We start from the raw sequence: 14,539 nt of genomic DNA, 5'->3' as shown, positions 1-14,539 counted from the left end.
TTATATCCTACACTTCCTATAATCATCTTTTCTAATAAAAATGTTTATATGTAGGGGTGGGGAGCAAGACTGAAGAGATTTACAAAATCCAAACAGCCAAATGCAGGGGGTAGGGTGAGGGGGTGTAGGTAGATTAAACCTCCATTTAGGTAGTTCCCTGGTTGTAATCTGGAGACACGGTGGACCTCGACTGCACTACCTGGATCCCAGAGAGCATCATTCCATCAATTCTTCCGGCTGCGGCAACATCTGGGAAAACTCAGAAGAATGCAGACCGATACCTTTTTTCCCAAAAGATAATACGCGTTAAAAAAAAAAAAAAAGTAATAAAAAAATAAAAAGTCCATCTGGCGGCACAGCCGCACTGTCTGGGAGATTCCCAGTAGAAGCGAGAGCCTAGGACTACAGCCCTGGGTCCAAAGCCTCCGCCCACACCCGGACTGCGGCTTTGGTAGCGGAGGTTTCGCGACCTGCCCCACCGGCTCCTACACTCACTAACGTACCCGACCCCGGGCTAGCAAGTCGGTAAAGGTGGGGTGCCTGCGCGAAGCATCGTGAGGGCCCTCCCCGCTGTGCTCCAGGTGCAGAGTCCGCGTAAGGTCAAAGTGTCCAAGCCCCGGAGCATTTGAAAGCCTCTGGGGATCTGGGTGTCAGCAGGCAGCCAGTCACTTGTCCTCCGTGCTGCTTGATTTGATATTTGGTGGGGAGGGCAAAAGACATGCCTACATCCCTCCCGCATCCTGACGGGAGCCGTTGCCAAATTGTGCCAATTGTCCTTACACGGAAGGCTTATTGTGTCCCTTTGCAGAATTTTTTTATGGGCTCATCTGGTTCTAAATAGTTGTAATCATTGTTCGGGGGGAGGGGAGGGGAGAGGGGCTGGGAAGTAATAAGTGCACCAGACCTTAAATGCCATAAACTCTTCACTGCCTTGCTAAGTCTTTATGGAGTTCCACAAATGACATATTGTTGGGTTTCTCCAGTATACTACTATATAGCTTTCTAAAAAGAAAAAGTCCTGAAAGTTTTCATATTAGTGCTAAAAGGGATCATCAGTTCTGCACAGCATCAGATGCAGTTTTGTTCTAAAATGCGGTTTATTGGGGCATCTGGGTGGCTCAGTCAGTTGAGTGGCTGACTTCAGCTTGGGTCAAGATCTCACGGCTGGTGAGTTTGAGTCCCACATGAGGCTCTGTGCTTGCTGACAGCTCAGAGCCTGGAGCCTGCTTCAGATTCTGTCTCTGTCTCTGTCTCCACCCCTAAGATATAAAAAAACATAAAAAGATTTAAAAAATAAAATAAAATGAGGTTTATCAAATTAGTGTGAAGATGACAACAGTGGCTTTGACTTTTGTTAGTGGAAATTCAACTGGTTTGGATTCATGGGGTTAATTTTACAATTAAAAAAATAAGAATTGTGTGTACAGGAATTACTTTTACAAATAAAAGTGGACATGTGGCCAGTTTTTCCTGCCCACACTTTTGTTTTCTAATAATCTTTTTAACCTTAGTTTGATTTGGTACTAATAGATTTTTTTCAGAATTTAACATTATTTCTTAGTAGATGACTCCAGTTCACAATATATTATCAAATTAATATATTGATAGTCATTGTGGAATAAATGTACATGCAATTTTACCTATTAAGGATGTTAATATACCAAGTTAATCATTGTTAATAGCCTAAGGAAGCTGTTTCCTATACCTCTTAACATTTTATTTTTGAGAGAATGTATGTGTGTGGGGGGGGGGCGGTCGGGGAGGCAGAGAGAAAGAGAGAGAGAGAGAGGCACTGAATCTCAAGCAGGCTCCAGGCTCTGAGCTGTCAGCACAGGGCCAGATGTGGGGCTCAAACCGCGAACTATGAGATCATGACCTGAGCCGAAGTCGGACGCCTAACCGACTGAGTCACCCAGACGCCCCCTTGCTATGTCTTTATAATCTATGTCTAAACTTGACAGACGTTCTCAAAAAAGAAAACTTATAAAGCTACTTTATTTCAGTCTGATTGTTACACTTGAGATTTGTGTATCTGCACATAGAAATGTGGTATGTAAATTAATGTACAAAGACTGAAAAAGTTTTAGCATTTTGGTCCTGCTAAAAGTAATTGCATCACCTGGCCCCTTTGGTGGCTTCTAGGGATATCAGATCCTTTGCTCTATAAGGTTTTTCATTCACATCTGAACATGACCGGAGGACTCAGACACTCTAGATGAACAGCTGGTCCATCTGGCTGTGTTGTGGCAGCAACGAAGGATTGGTATTTACAGAGCAACTAACACGATGATTGGCAGTAAAGATAGAATCTGATGAGGTACATTAGAGCTGCATCCAATAGAGGCACCGTGCCATAAATACCATTCTAATTCTTATTTGTGTTGGTGTGAAGCTGACTAAAGCATCTTGGACAAACCTGCCATGATGGCCACTCTGTGACTTGAACCCTTCTTGAACACAGGCCACCCTCTCCATTCTTTCTTTTGGTCTAACTACACCCTTAGGTAGACCCCGGGGCATAATATGCTTGATGTGCTCTGGAGATGCAACTGTTCTCAGGCATTTCCTCCTGAGTGGTCCCCCTGCATATACTCCCAGCCTCTAGGGCTATAAAAATAGGGCCCGGGAAAATGGACTTGTGGAAATCTACTCGTGCTGTGGCCTTCCGAGACACATTTCTGTCCCTTCTGTCCTTACGTCCCCCTCATAAACCATCTCTTGTCAAGCTGGACTCATTGGCTTTTTCAGTCTTAGGGCTTTGGTTTTTGGAGGTCATTTTGCATATACCTCACTTTTACAGAATGGTGTTTAACCACTTTTATATTTAATATCTACTCACATTCCCTTGTTAGTTCTGCTTTATTCCTCTGAATTCTACAAAGTGTTGCATAATATGTATCTATTGCACTGATTCACTTAGTGATGGACACATAGGTTGTCTCCAACTTTTTACTAAGTTAAAGAATGCATTGTATCTGCCCCCCGCCCCTGCCTATTTCTCTAACCAAGTTTGAATTTTCAAGGAATACTCATCGCATTTACTGGAGTGCTGGCAGCTAGTAAGAATTATTTAATCAGTATTTTGGTAACTGATTTATGGAGGGCCTCAAAAACCAGGTTGTGTGCTTATTTGGCTCTAGGTCAATTTGCTGAAACTAAATTTATAGAAAGCCATTTCCAGAATGAAAAATGTGTCAAGATACAGTTTACCAAAAACAAATTCTCTAAATTACCAATCTGATGAGTTTGCTGAAGCCTGTTAAAAAGTTCGAGCTTTGGTGCCTCAGCCTTCTGTGAGGCGAGCCCAGGCACAAGGACAACAGAAGTATACCAACATAGGGATGAACTGCAAACTCTGTTTAAGAAAAACTTCACCTGTTTGTGTATCAAATGGCTGGGGTAGATGCAAAACTAAAGCTTTGAGAAAAGTCTACTTGGCAATCCAGTTTTCAACTGGTAGTAATTGGCACAGAAAACGAAATGAAACTGCTTTTACTTCATAAGCAGCTGTCTAGAGATAGGCAGGGGCTAGTGTTGGATCAGCAGCTCAGCAGCGTGAGGACAGGCATCTCCATGGCTCTCCTGGCCCTTCCTGCCCTCATGGTGGGAAGAACTACCGCAGCTCCAGCCTCTTCTTTAGTGTTTGCGGCAGAAAGGGGAAGAAGAGGTGCTCTAGCTGCATCCGCCCTTTTGACCGGAAACCAGAAGTTCCCCCAGTAGTCTCCCACCCAAAGCCATTTCTTGAGACCACCTCTAGCTGCAAGAGAGGCTGGGAGAGTGAACACCTAGCTCTTTCACGTTCTTAGTGGAAGCAGAGCAGGGGGCAGTGGCAAGTTGGATCTGCCTGTCCCTCTGGTATAATTAACTTCTCTTTCAAAATGGGTAATTTCTATGTCAAGAACTTTCTATCAACAATTTCAAGATTATACCTAAAACAGTTCTCATTTCAGTTCTGACATCTTTTTAGAGATACATTTCAGCTATACTACCTTTTTTTCCCCTTTTCCCCCTCCCCAACGTTCTGAAAGGGGGCTAAAATAAAATTACTTCATTTTTCAAGAAAGAGTGGGGAAAGAGTCGAAAAGACAACAGTGACAAAATATTTTCAACTACTCCTCTGCCCAGTCATTGTCCTTCCACACCAAAGAACATCTGGAAGACATCCGCACATCCTTTGGCGTTTAAAAACTGATACAGCTGACCGAAGTCCATATGATTTCCTCTGGCTCCATTCACACTGAACACTTTTTCTTCAAAACATGAAAATTTTCTTTCTCTTTCCATTTTGTCATTTGTACCATCAAAAGGGATGTCTTCTCGATGGCGAATTAAAATTCTCTTCCAGTTTAACTTTCTGAGTCTGAAAAGAAAGTTTCAAAGTAGAAATATTGGGAATTTGTTTTGCCCTCTAAACCACTGAAAATACGTTATATAACAGACTTATCAATGCTTTTTCCTGGAAGTAGAGAAATCTAGTTTTATCTCACAGGGATTTATTTTAGTCAGATATGATGCTGGTGACCATCCTATCTCCACACTTTATTTATTGCTACTGCCTCATATCAATATGTTAGAAATGTGGAAACTGCTCTCAAATTCTTACAAGGACTTCTTAGAAATTCAGTTAGGAGATCAGTAGAGAAATGAGATTAGAAATCTCTGTTTCACAGGGTATGCATAGTTTATCACATTGGTAAGAAGAATCAGATCCATGGAAATGGAGGGGATCATAGCATCTAGGATAGGGGCTCAATTCAAAAGCTATTTATAGAACATCTCTATGTGCATTGTGTCAGAGAAGAGGGGGATGCTGACCATGTGAACTCTGTCTTATCCACTGGCTTGACACTGAATGCCCATAAGGTACAGCCCCAGGGATATACTAATTTCCATATCTCTAGTATCCTGCTGACTACTAAAATTATTTATGAAAATACAAGTTATATTTTCATAATTTATGAAAATTTATGAAAGCAAACCTTGACCAGAATTCTTCACAGGCACTTTGTGGGCCTTCCACACAAACAACACCAGGTTTCCCAGGCATGCTAAATCCAGACAGGGAAAGCTCCTTTGCCCACTCTAGAATATTCTTTCTTTTGCACTTGTTGTAGATGTGATGGCTATAGATCCACAGTCTTGTGAGAATGAGATCAACTGGTTGGACTGTACTTCCTGGAGCAGGGGAAGGTGTGGTGTCTCTGCTGATATAGGCGGAAGCATGTTCTCTAACCCACTCTGTGGCATTCAGTATACAGACATCTCCAAGACAGTTCTTTTGCAGGTATGCAGTCAGGTCTGTGTTCAGCTGAGTCTGCTGGGATCGACTTAGTGATACTGATCTGATGGAAAAGATACGGAATACAAAAATCAAATCAGTTTTCTTGGAACAGAAAACAAACTTAAGACTTGCTTTTGTTTTCAGATAAATTTGAACTCTAATATTGGCCAATTTCTGCAACATACCTGACAGTAATTTCAGGCAGAACTTCAGGGTATTTAAAGGGAAGAATACAGGCCAGAGAAAACATCACCTATAAAAAAGGAAGAACATGTCCTAAGTGCTGTTTTAAGTCTTGATATGTTTTAGTTTTTCCAAAAGCAAACTGAATTACCATTTCTTCCTCAGATATGTCCAGGTTCATATTGATAGTAAAGTAAAGTTTTGAAGATCGTCCATCCATCGTTCTCTTTTCAATACAATCTTTCACTTCAGCTAAAGCCAGCTGGTCATTCACTAGGAGCTCGTTCTCACCGGGGAACATACTGGTGAGCAGGTCCAGCTCAGAGAGCTGGGCTTCTGCCTGTTCAATCTCAATCATTTTTGGATATCCGTAAATTTCTAAGGAGGCGAGGATAAGAGAGATAATTTACAAATACAATCTTAGGAGAACTTAATAGAGCAATATAGGTACTTATTGAAAGTGTATTTGATTTCTTCATAAAATGGGAAATTTAACCAGATGTAATATATACTAAGGATCCAAACCATGGGCCAATCCAGTGAAAGCCATAAAACTCTAATAATAACCAGGCACCAAAGTCCTCTGTGTCTAGATAGTTGATCTGGCGTCTTGAGCTACCACAATGAGCAATTTCATTGAAGTAAACTAATTATGTAGTCAAAAGTCATATCAATGATATAGCCAGGAAATAGGCTATGGCTGGCTACTTTGGAAACCTAGAATGAACAGAATAAGTAAGAAATTTAGTAAGAGATGGTTAATACTTTTCTCTTAAAATTAGTATTTATTCGTTTTAAAAAGCAGAAGAATCTGAAGAAGAGAAAATAAATGCTAATAATTCCACAGCTTCAGTAACCCATTAACATTTCTAATGAAGTACAAGGTTAAAAAATTCAAATGGTAGAAGGTTGAAAAATGAAGATACAGTGTTTGTGTGTACCACTCACGTGTAGACATGTTCATCAACTTTTGCTTTCATGGCTTCTGGACTTTGAATCTTTGTTAGAAAAGTCTTTCCCATTCCACGCTTATAAAGGTGGATGCTAATCAAGTAGGATTTTTAAAAAGTTTATTTATTTTGAGAGAGAGAGAAAGAGCGAGCGAGCAAGTGGGGTAGGGACAGAGAGAGGGAAGGAGAGAATCCCAAACAGGCTCTACACTGTCAGTGCAGAGCCCAACCTGGGGCTTGAACCTACAAACCTGTGAGATCATGACCTGAGCCAAAGTCAGACACTTAACCGACTGAGGCACCCAGGCACACCCAAGGAGGACTTTTAAAAAGATAATTTTAATTTCATTTGCTAGAAAATGTGCGGGGACTTCTGAAAAAACATGGAGTATGAGCCTTTTATAAATATTTCCCTTTCTCTGTCACCCCATTAAAATGAGAGTAAAAAGGGGTGCCTGGGTGGCTCAGTTGGTTAAGCGTCGGGCTTCGGATCAGGTCATGATCTCACAGTTCGTGGGTTCGAGCCCCACGTCGGGCTCTGTGCTGACAGCTCAGAGCCTGGAGCCTGCTTCAGATTCTGTGTCTCCCTCTCTCTCTGCCCCTCCTCTGCTCGTGCTGTGTCTCTCTGTCTCTCAAAAATAAATCAAAAACATTAAAAATAATAATAAATAAATAAAATACATTTAAAAAAATAAAATGAGAGTAAAAGGATAAATTCTCAAAGACAAAGGGAAAGGAAATAACAAAAGTTATTAACATAAGTTTGAAAGGTGGAAAGGGGTAAGTGAGTTATAACTAACTTAGATTTCAACTTTTTTTCCCTCTATTAGTTGCTTAATCAGGTGGGTAGGGAAGCTGCAGAACATTAGGAAGGCTCAGGAACCAGCACCAGATACCTTAGAAAGCAGCAATGTAGTGTGCAGTAGGAAACGTGAATTTGTTGAAAGTCTAGAGTCTAGACTTTAACTAGACTCTAGTTTAGGATTTCTCAATCTTGGAACTATTGATACTTCAGACCAGATAATTCTTTGTATGTATGGGTGTGTGTGTTGGGGGGGGATGATGAGTTGAGGGGGGAATCTCTGTCTTTTATCATATTTAGACAATTTACATTTAATACAATTACTGATCTGTTAAGGCTTAAGTCAACTATTTTATTTTCTGTTTGCTTTCTATATTTTTAATATTTTTGTTTATTTTCCCTGCCTTTTGTAGCTTGAAAATATTTTGGAATTCCATTTTGGTTAATGTATGATGTTTTTGCATTTCTTTTATAACTCTTTTACTGGTATTCTACACACACATATATAAAACATCACACACACACATATAAAACATCATCTGTGTCTTATTTTAACAGCTTGAGTGAGGTACAGAAAGTTTGTTACTTTATGTCCCATTACCTTCCCCCATTTATAATATAATGATCTTAAAATTTTCTTCTGTATACATTTAGAACCACAAGAGTGTTATAATTTTTGCTCCAGCCATCAAATATAATTCAGAAAACTCAACAGAAAGGAAGTCCATTTTATTTGACCATACTTTTGCCTTTTTCATGATATTTCTTCCATAATAATTCTATCTTGTTGCTTTTCCATATATAGAACTTACTTGAGCAATTTTTTAGTGTAGATCTACTGGTGACAAATTCTCTTAGTTTTCTTTCATGTCAGAATTGTCTTGATTTACCCTTCATTCCTGAGGATATTTTCACTGGATGTGGTATTCTATGTTGACAATTCTTTACTTTCAGCACTTGAAAAATATTATGCCTCTTCATTTTGGCCCCCCCAGTTTCTGGTGAGAAATAATCTCTTATTTGAACCTTATAGTTAAGCTTGCTTTCAAGCCCTTTTCTTTCTCTTAGTCTTCAGAAGTTTGACTATATGTCTTAATGTGAATTTCTTTGAGTTCTTTGTCCTTGACATTCATTCAATTTCTTGAATCTGTTAATGCTTTTTGACAAATTTGGGAAATTTTCAGCCATCATGTCTTCAGGTATTTTTTCAGCTCTGCCCTCACCTTTTGGAATGACATGTTAGATCTTTTGTTTTCCAGTTAATGGATCCTTTCCTCTGTCCCCTTTCTTCTGTTGTTGAGTCCACCTATCGTGTTTTCAATTTTGGTTATTGCATTTTTCAGTTCTAATATTTGCATTTGGTTCTTCCTTATATCTTCTATTTCTTTACTGAGACTCTTGTTTATTTTGAGAGAGAGAGAAAGAGAGAGGGGGGTAGGAGCAGAGAGAGGAAGAAAGAGAATCCTGAGCAGGCTCTGTGCATTGACAGTGCAGAGCCTGATGCAAGGCTCCATCTCACGAACCGTGAGATCATGACCTGAGCTGAATTCAAGAGTTGGGATGTTCCATTGACTGAGCCACCCAGGTGTACCACCCCCTACTTTTTTTGCTTGAAGTGTGTAATGCTCACTAAAATGATAGGTGTTTTATTTTTTTTTAAGTTTTATTTATTTATTTAAGTAATCTCTACACCCAATATGGGGCATCTCTACACCCAATATGGGGCTTGAACTCATGACCCTGAGAGCAAGAGTACCAGGCTCCTCCAACTAAGTCAGCCAGGCACACCTATGTTAGGTGTTTTCAAATCTCTGTCAGGAGAACAGCATGCTACTCGTGATTTCAGGGTCATGAGTTTGAGCCCCAGGATAGATGTAGACATTACTAAAATTTTTAAAAAAATCTTTGTCAGACAATTCTACCATCTCTGTCATCCTGACATTGATATCTATTGTCTTTTTCACTTAGTTTGAGATTTTGTTTTTGGTGTGATGAGTGATCTTTTTTATTGAAATCTGAACACTTTAGGTACTATGAGACTGAACATTACTCAAATCTATCATTTTAGCATACTTTTCTGCTACTACTCCAGAAAGGAAGAAAAAAAAGGGGAGGGGGTCTTATGGCTGGGTGGGGTGGGAGGGCCCCCTTTCTTGCTACCCATGTGACCTCCACTAACACCATTTTGAGGGGTAGCTTTGTTACTGCTAGGTGGTGGTGAAAGTCTGGACTCCCCACTAAGGCCTTTTGGACATCACTCCAGCGGGGTGAAGGAAGGATGCCTTGTTATTGCTGCATTGGAGTGGAATTACAGGCTCTCTATGTAGCCTGACAGGGACCTGACATGTTCTAAAACCAGAACTGTGGTAAGGTCTTTCTTATGACCAAGCAGGGAGGAAAGTCCTGGATCCCTAATCAGATTGTTTTTGATACCATCCTGACAAAGAGTGGGCATTGAAGTGCTTATTATTCTTCATGACAGTGGAGTCAAGGCTCCCTTTGCTAGTATGGGTAGGGAAGAGGCCACAGTGCTTCCTGTGGTATTTGCTTGGTGTAGAGCATTTATTATCTAAATTTTTCCTATCTTGTTGGCTGAACATTTCTTGGTACTTTGGCTAGAGAGAGGAGGTTTTTGGGGGATTTTAAAATTCTTTTTTGGTTGTACCGTTGACATTTCTGGGATGCTGCTTCTTTAATCAAGTCTGGGACATTTGACTCAAAAAATGATACTGAAAGAGGTCACCACTGTGTCTTTCCTTAGGTCCCAAGGTCCCTAGTTGGCCTGACTTCTCCATTCTTCAGAGTCTTTTGTGTTTGCTTTAGAAATACTGTTCAAGATCCTTAGTTGTACTTAGCAGGACAAATTAGGAAAAATATATCTACTCTGTTGTTCCAAAAGTGGAAGTCCCATCAACACAATATTGTTAACTTATCAAATTGGCATGTGCACGCATACACACACAAAGATGGTTAATGTCTGGTAATTGTCATAGAATAAAAAATTGCTATAGGAAAAACTGATCTAAATATTCCAATTCTGTGAAGTTGATCTAGGGGGAAAAAATCAGATATTATATACAAAAAAGTGTTTGTAAGGATGTTCACTTATTATTTATAATAAAAAAATCAGAAATGACCTATATGTTCAACAACAGATTAGTTAAATATATATCTAAATAGCAAAAATATCATGAGATCATTAGAAAATGTATATTAACACTGATGTTCATAATACATGGTTACCTAAAATAATAGATTGTAGAAGGTTATAGTTATAGTCTTAGTATTCCTTGTTATATCATTAGACATACATGAACATGAACTCAGAGAGAAAATCCCACTGAGTTTGGAGGTCTGGAAGATGAAATGGAACCAGTAAAGAAGCTTGCGGCCAAGCGAACCGTGTGCGGACAACTACTGGAGTGATGTCACAAGTATATAATCTACTTATCAAACTTATTTCCGTAGATGAGATTTCAATGCAAACAAAAAACCTTGAAGATAATTTTCTGACTCAAGATTTCAATGAATGCTGTACGAATGTAGAATAAAACTTGAGTTTCCTAAGTGGAATCATTCTTTTTCCTCGTAGATTTTTATTTGACAGGGGAGATCGGGGCCAGGATGCACAAAACCTGACACTAGTCAAGTGGCTCAATACCTAACCTAAGTTTTGTGCGCAGGCGCAGTCGCCTCCTAACAACTAGCCCAGGGGGTGGTAATGAGGATGGGGAGGAGGGTGGCCCCGGCTGCGGGCGGCGTCAGGAACAACGCAAGGCGGCTCTAACCAATGAGTAGTGTGTAGCACGCGGGAAGGCGGTGCCACTACGCCGCCAAGTTCCCGGCGGGTGAAGCCGGAAGCCGCAAACACGAGAAATTCCCGATCCGGCTGGGTGGCAGTAAACGGAAGCCTCACCTGGAGTAATGGCTCCCCACTCCGTGCTGGAACCCCGGGTTTTCTGCTGCACGGACAGCTGAGGTCTCATCCAGAAGGAGCCTCAGAATTCCAGCGCCAGGCAATCCGAAGTCTACAAACCACTCCAGCGGTGCGGCCTAGGGGAAGTGAGACAGCGCCCTCCCGGCCTGGCGCATGCGCGCGCTCCGTGGCCGCGCGCCCCGGAAGCCCGGCGCTGCCGGCGTTTTGGTCCTGACATCTGCTCTGTTCTCCGGCGCAGAGGTCTCGTTCCATCCTATGGGCATTTCTCAGCCGCTGCCGTTGTCACGAAGTATTAGCCAGCATTGTTTCCTGGGTCAAGGAATGGTCTATTAGAGTAACTAACGCTCCTCAAATTCAGACGTGTAGCAATCATTCGATTTAATGCAGCTTAGGGTTCGGTACGTAGATATAGGGTCCCTGCTCTGCGTTCCTAATAGGAAACACAATAGGAATGCCGTTGGCCCCGGAAGGTCAAGACATTAGGGAGAGGTGAGCCTGGATGGTGGTTGTGGCGACGTTAGGAAATGTCATGTGCATGCATAGTAAAAGGATACTAAAAAGATCGTTTGTTCACATACATGGAAGGCGACTCCACCGTGAAGTAATTTTTAGATTTTTCTTCACAATCTAAATATCGGTAATGCACTTTTTTTCTTTGTGATGTTGCGTATTTATTTTTGGAAATCTCAAGATTTTTTTGGAGACGCGTATTTATTGGTATCGTTAATAACGTGCGCAGTTTTATTTACAAAAATAAGATAAGTACATATGATTTCATGACTGCATCTTGTTGCTTTGTGGGCATTTTTCTTTTTAAAAAAGTTTTTAATGTTTTATTTATTTTTGAGAGAGAGAGATAGACAGTATGAGCAGGGGAGGGTCACAGAGAAAGGGAGACACAGAATCGGAAGACAGTCTCCAGGCTCTGAGCTAGCTGTCAGCCCAGAGCCCGACGCGGAGCTTGAACCCACGAACCATGAGATCATGACCTGAGCCGAGGCTGGACTCTTAACCAGCTGAGCCACCCAGGCACCCCATGTGAGCATTTTTCAATGTCATTAAATCTATTTTTTCTCCAACTTATATGAAAAATCTCAAGCATACAGTAGAGAGAATTTTACAGTGAAACTGGAGCAATTCTTAAGGGCTTGGAAAAGAAGGGAGGGTGATTTTGCCGCCAGGGGGGGCAAAAATATCTCAGGAGATATTTGGTAATGCCTGAAGGTATTCTGAGTTGTTAGCACTGGAGGAGTGCTCCTGGCATCTAATGGGTAGGACCTAGCCATACTGTTCAACTTGTGCAATGCACAAGACACCCCCTACAACAAAGAATTTGCTGGTTTAAATCGTCTATATATAGTACTGAGATTAAGACACTGACACTATCATGAATCTAGATATTATCAACATTTTATTCTTTGTCATGTATCAAATCCATTCACCAATCCATCTGTTTTGATGCATTTCAAAGCAAATTGCAGACATTAGCACACTTCTCCCTAAGTAATTCAGCATGCATAACCGTAAGATTCAAATATTTGATTTTGCTTTGGGGTAAAACTGAAATGCACATCTTAAACATATACTGGCTGAGTTTTGACAAGTGCATACACCTTTGTAGCTCAAACCCTATTAAGATAGAGAACAGTATTAGCACCTAGAAATGCTCCTTCCCGGTCAGTCGCTATAGGAACCCTCAAGAGGGAACCACTGTTCTGATTTTTTCCTGCCATGATTAGTTTTGTCTGTTCACATACATGGAATTACATAGTAGGTACTTTTGTATAAGGCTCCTTTCAGTATATTTTGAAGATTCATCCATGTTCTTGTGTCTATCTGTTCTTTTTATTGCTTAAAATTGCATTATAAGACTGTACCACAGTTTTCCTATTCTTTTGTTCAAAACATGAGCTGCTTCCAGTTTTCTGGCTATTATGAGTAACGCTACTATGAACATTCTTGTAAAATTTTTCATTTCTAATGACCTTCAATAAGCACTAAGCACTTACTACATTACAACACTTCTGGGTACTAGAGACAGCCATGAACAAGACAAAGATGTCCCATCTCTCAAAGCTTATATTTGCACATTTCTGTGTATGGGCAGGAAGAAATATATAGGTAAATATGAGGAAAAAAATACTAGATAGTGACAGCTGCTGAGTAGTGATGTGAGTGATCAGATGGCTATATAACTGGATTGCCCAGACAATTTCTCTGTGAGAAAATGACTTTTAAGGTGTGAACAGAAGTACGATTACCAACCACAGAAGATCATGGATAGCAGCATTCTAGGCAGAGGAAGCAGGTGGTACGATGTCCATAAGGCTGTGTTTTAGAATGGAAAAAAAAAAAAATCCTGTGTGCTGAGATAACATTGTATCAGCAGTAAAGAGCAGGCGGGCCAGGTTCCCCCAAATGTAACCATTGTTTCTCTGGACAATAGGACAGGTAGAATGCCACTATATTAACCTACTTTTTATCTGATCACTAGTATGGATGAACACTTCTTCTTATCTTTTATGACCAATTATCCTCTAATTGTGAATTACCTGTTCACATTCCTTGCCTATTTTTCTACTGACGCTTAGGACTCCCCCCTCCCCCGCCGCAAGAGATTATGTGTATTCTGTAGAAGACTAAATAAACCCCAGGGCAGCGAGCCTGTTTAATTCACTTCACAAAGGGGCTCGGCACACACATATCTTGAAAACGAACACACAGTAAATGTTTGAAAAATTTACCCTCCCTCGGCAAGGTACGTACTTAACTTTAAAGGTCGATTGGACAGAATTAGGGGGAACTGCGTGAAATGTGTTACTCTCTTAGCCAGCCTTCATATGTAATGTGAATAAGGTAACCATCCAGGAGAGTCCAAAACTCTGACCACCATTAGGTACTCATGTTTCCGAAACATTTAAACAACCCCACGGTGAAAACTGACAGCTAGACTCTTCTAAGCCGCTGAATCTGAACTTCCGGAAGGAGCCGCGCGCAGGCGCCAATAAACTAGCGTGGGCTCCTCCGGCCCTCGGGGCTAAATTATTTCCCATAATGCCGCGTACCGGAAGTTGTTCCTGTCGAGGGGTCACTCTGGTTTCGGCTCTGTCGCTCTCTCTGTCACCAGAAGGAAGACGGAGCAGGCTGTCCAGCCCCAAGGCCTATTAGGGGATGCAGCTATGGGCGCTGTCGCCGTGGGTGAGTTCTGTTCCCACTGACTCGTAGTCACCGCTCGCAGGACGTGCTGTGTTCCGAGAGCCCGAATTTCCTGCCTTGACCTCGTTCTCTTCTCGAAGGCTCCTCTTCCTTAAGCACGTTACCTGGCCTCGGCCCGGTACCGCGTTCTCATTGGTTTCATGTCCTGTCAGTTCCAGGAGCTGGCCAAT

General features: G+C 41.2%; 2 protein-coding genes across 5 annotated transcripts in view; one reads left to right on the top strand and one right to left on the bottom strand.

The window, feature by feature from the left end:
* Positions 1-3,941: 3,941 nt before the first annotated feature.
* On the bottom strand, positions 3,942-14,429 carry RWDD2B (RWD domain containing 2B). 2 transcript variants are annotated; one of them, XM_029939092.1, is made up of 5 exons: positions 14,219-14,429; positions 5,616-5,842; positions 5,467-5,534; positions 4,980-5,342; positions 3,942-4,360 (listed from the first exon to the last, which is right to left on the bottom strand). In XM_029939092.1, exons 2-5 carry the CDS (start codon positions 5,820-5,822, stop codon positions 4,126-4,128), a joined length of 873 nt encoding a protein of 290 aa, XP_029794952.1. In that variant the 5' UTR covers positions 5,823-5,842; positions 14,219-14,429; the 3' UTR covers positions 3,942-4,125. The 2 variants fall into 2 exon arrangements, with proteins under 2 accessions (XP_029794952.1, XP_029794951.1); XM_029939091.1 differs by lacking the exon at positions 14,219-14,429 and adding an exon at positions 11,133-11,453.
* USP16 (ubiquitin specific peptidase 16) overlaps positions 14,224-14,539 on the top strand; it is a 26,740-nt gene continuing 26,424 nt past the window's right edge. For all 3 annotated transcript variants that reach the window (XM_029939090.1, XM_029939089.1, XM_029939087.1), the window contains exon 1: positions 14,224-14,351. In XM_029939090.1, the coding sequence (XP_029794950.1) occupies positions 14,333-14,351 (19 nt within the window). In that variant the 5' untranslated portion in view covers positions 14,224-14,332. The remainder of the gene's footprint in view (positions 14,352-14,539) is intronic.

The sequence above is a fragment of the Suricata suricatta genome, chromosome 5, assembly GCF_006229205.1.
Source record: "Suricata suricatta isolate VVHF042 chromosome 5, meerkat_22Aug2017_6uvM2_HiC, whole genome shotgun sequence".
NCBI classification, from domain to species: domain Eukaryota; kingdom Metazoa; phylum Chordata; class Mammalia; order Carnivora; family Herpestidae; genus Suricata; species Suricata suricatta.
Note: the sequence above shows the minus strand (reverse complement) of the source record. Positions and strands in the feature narration are given on the sequence as shown.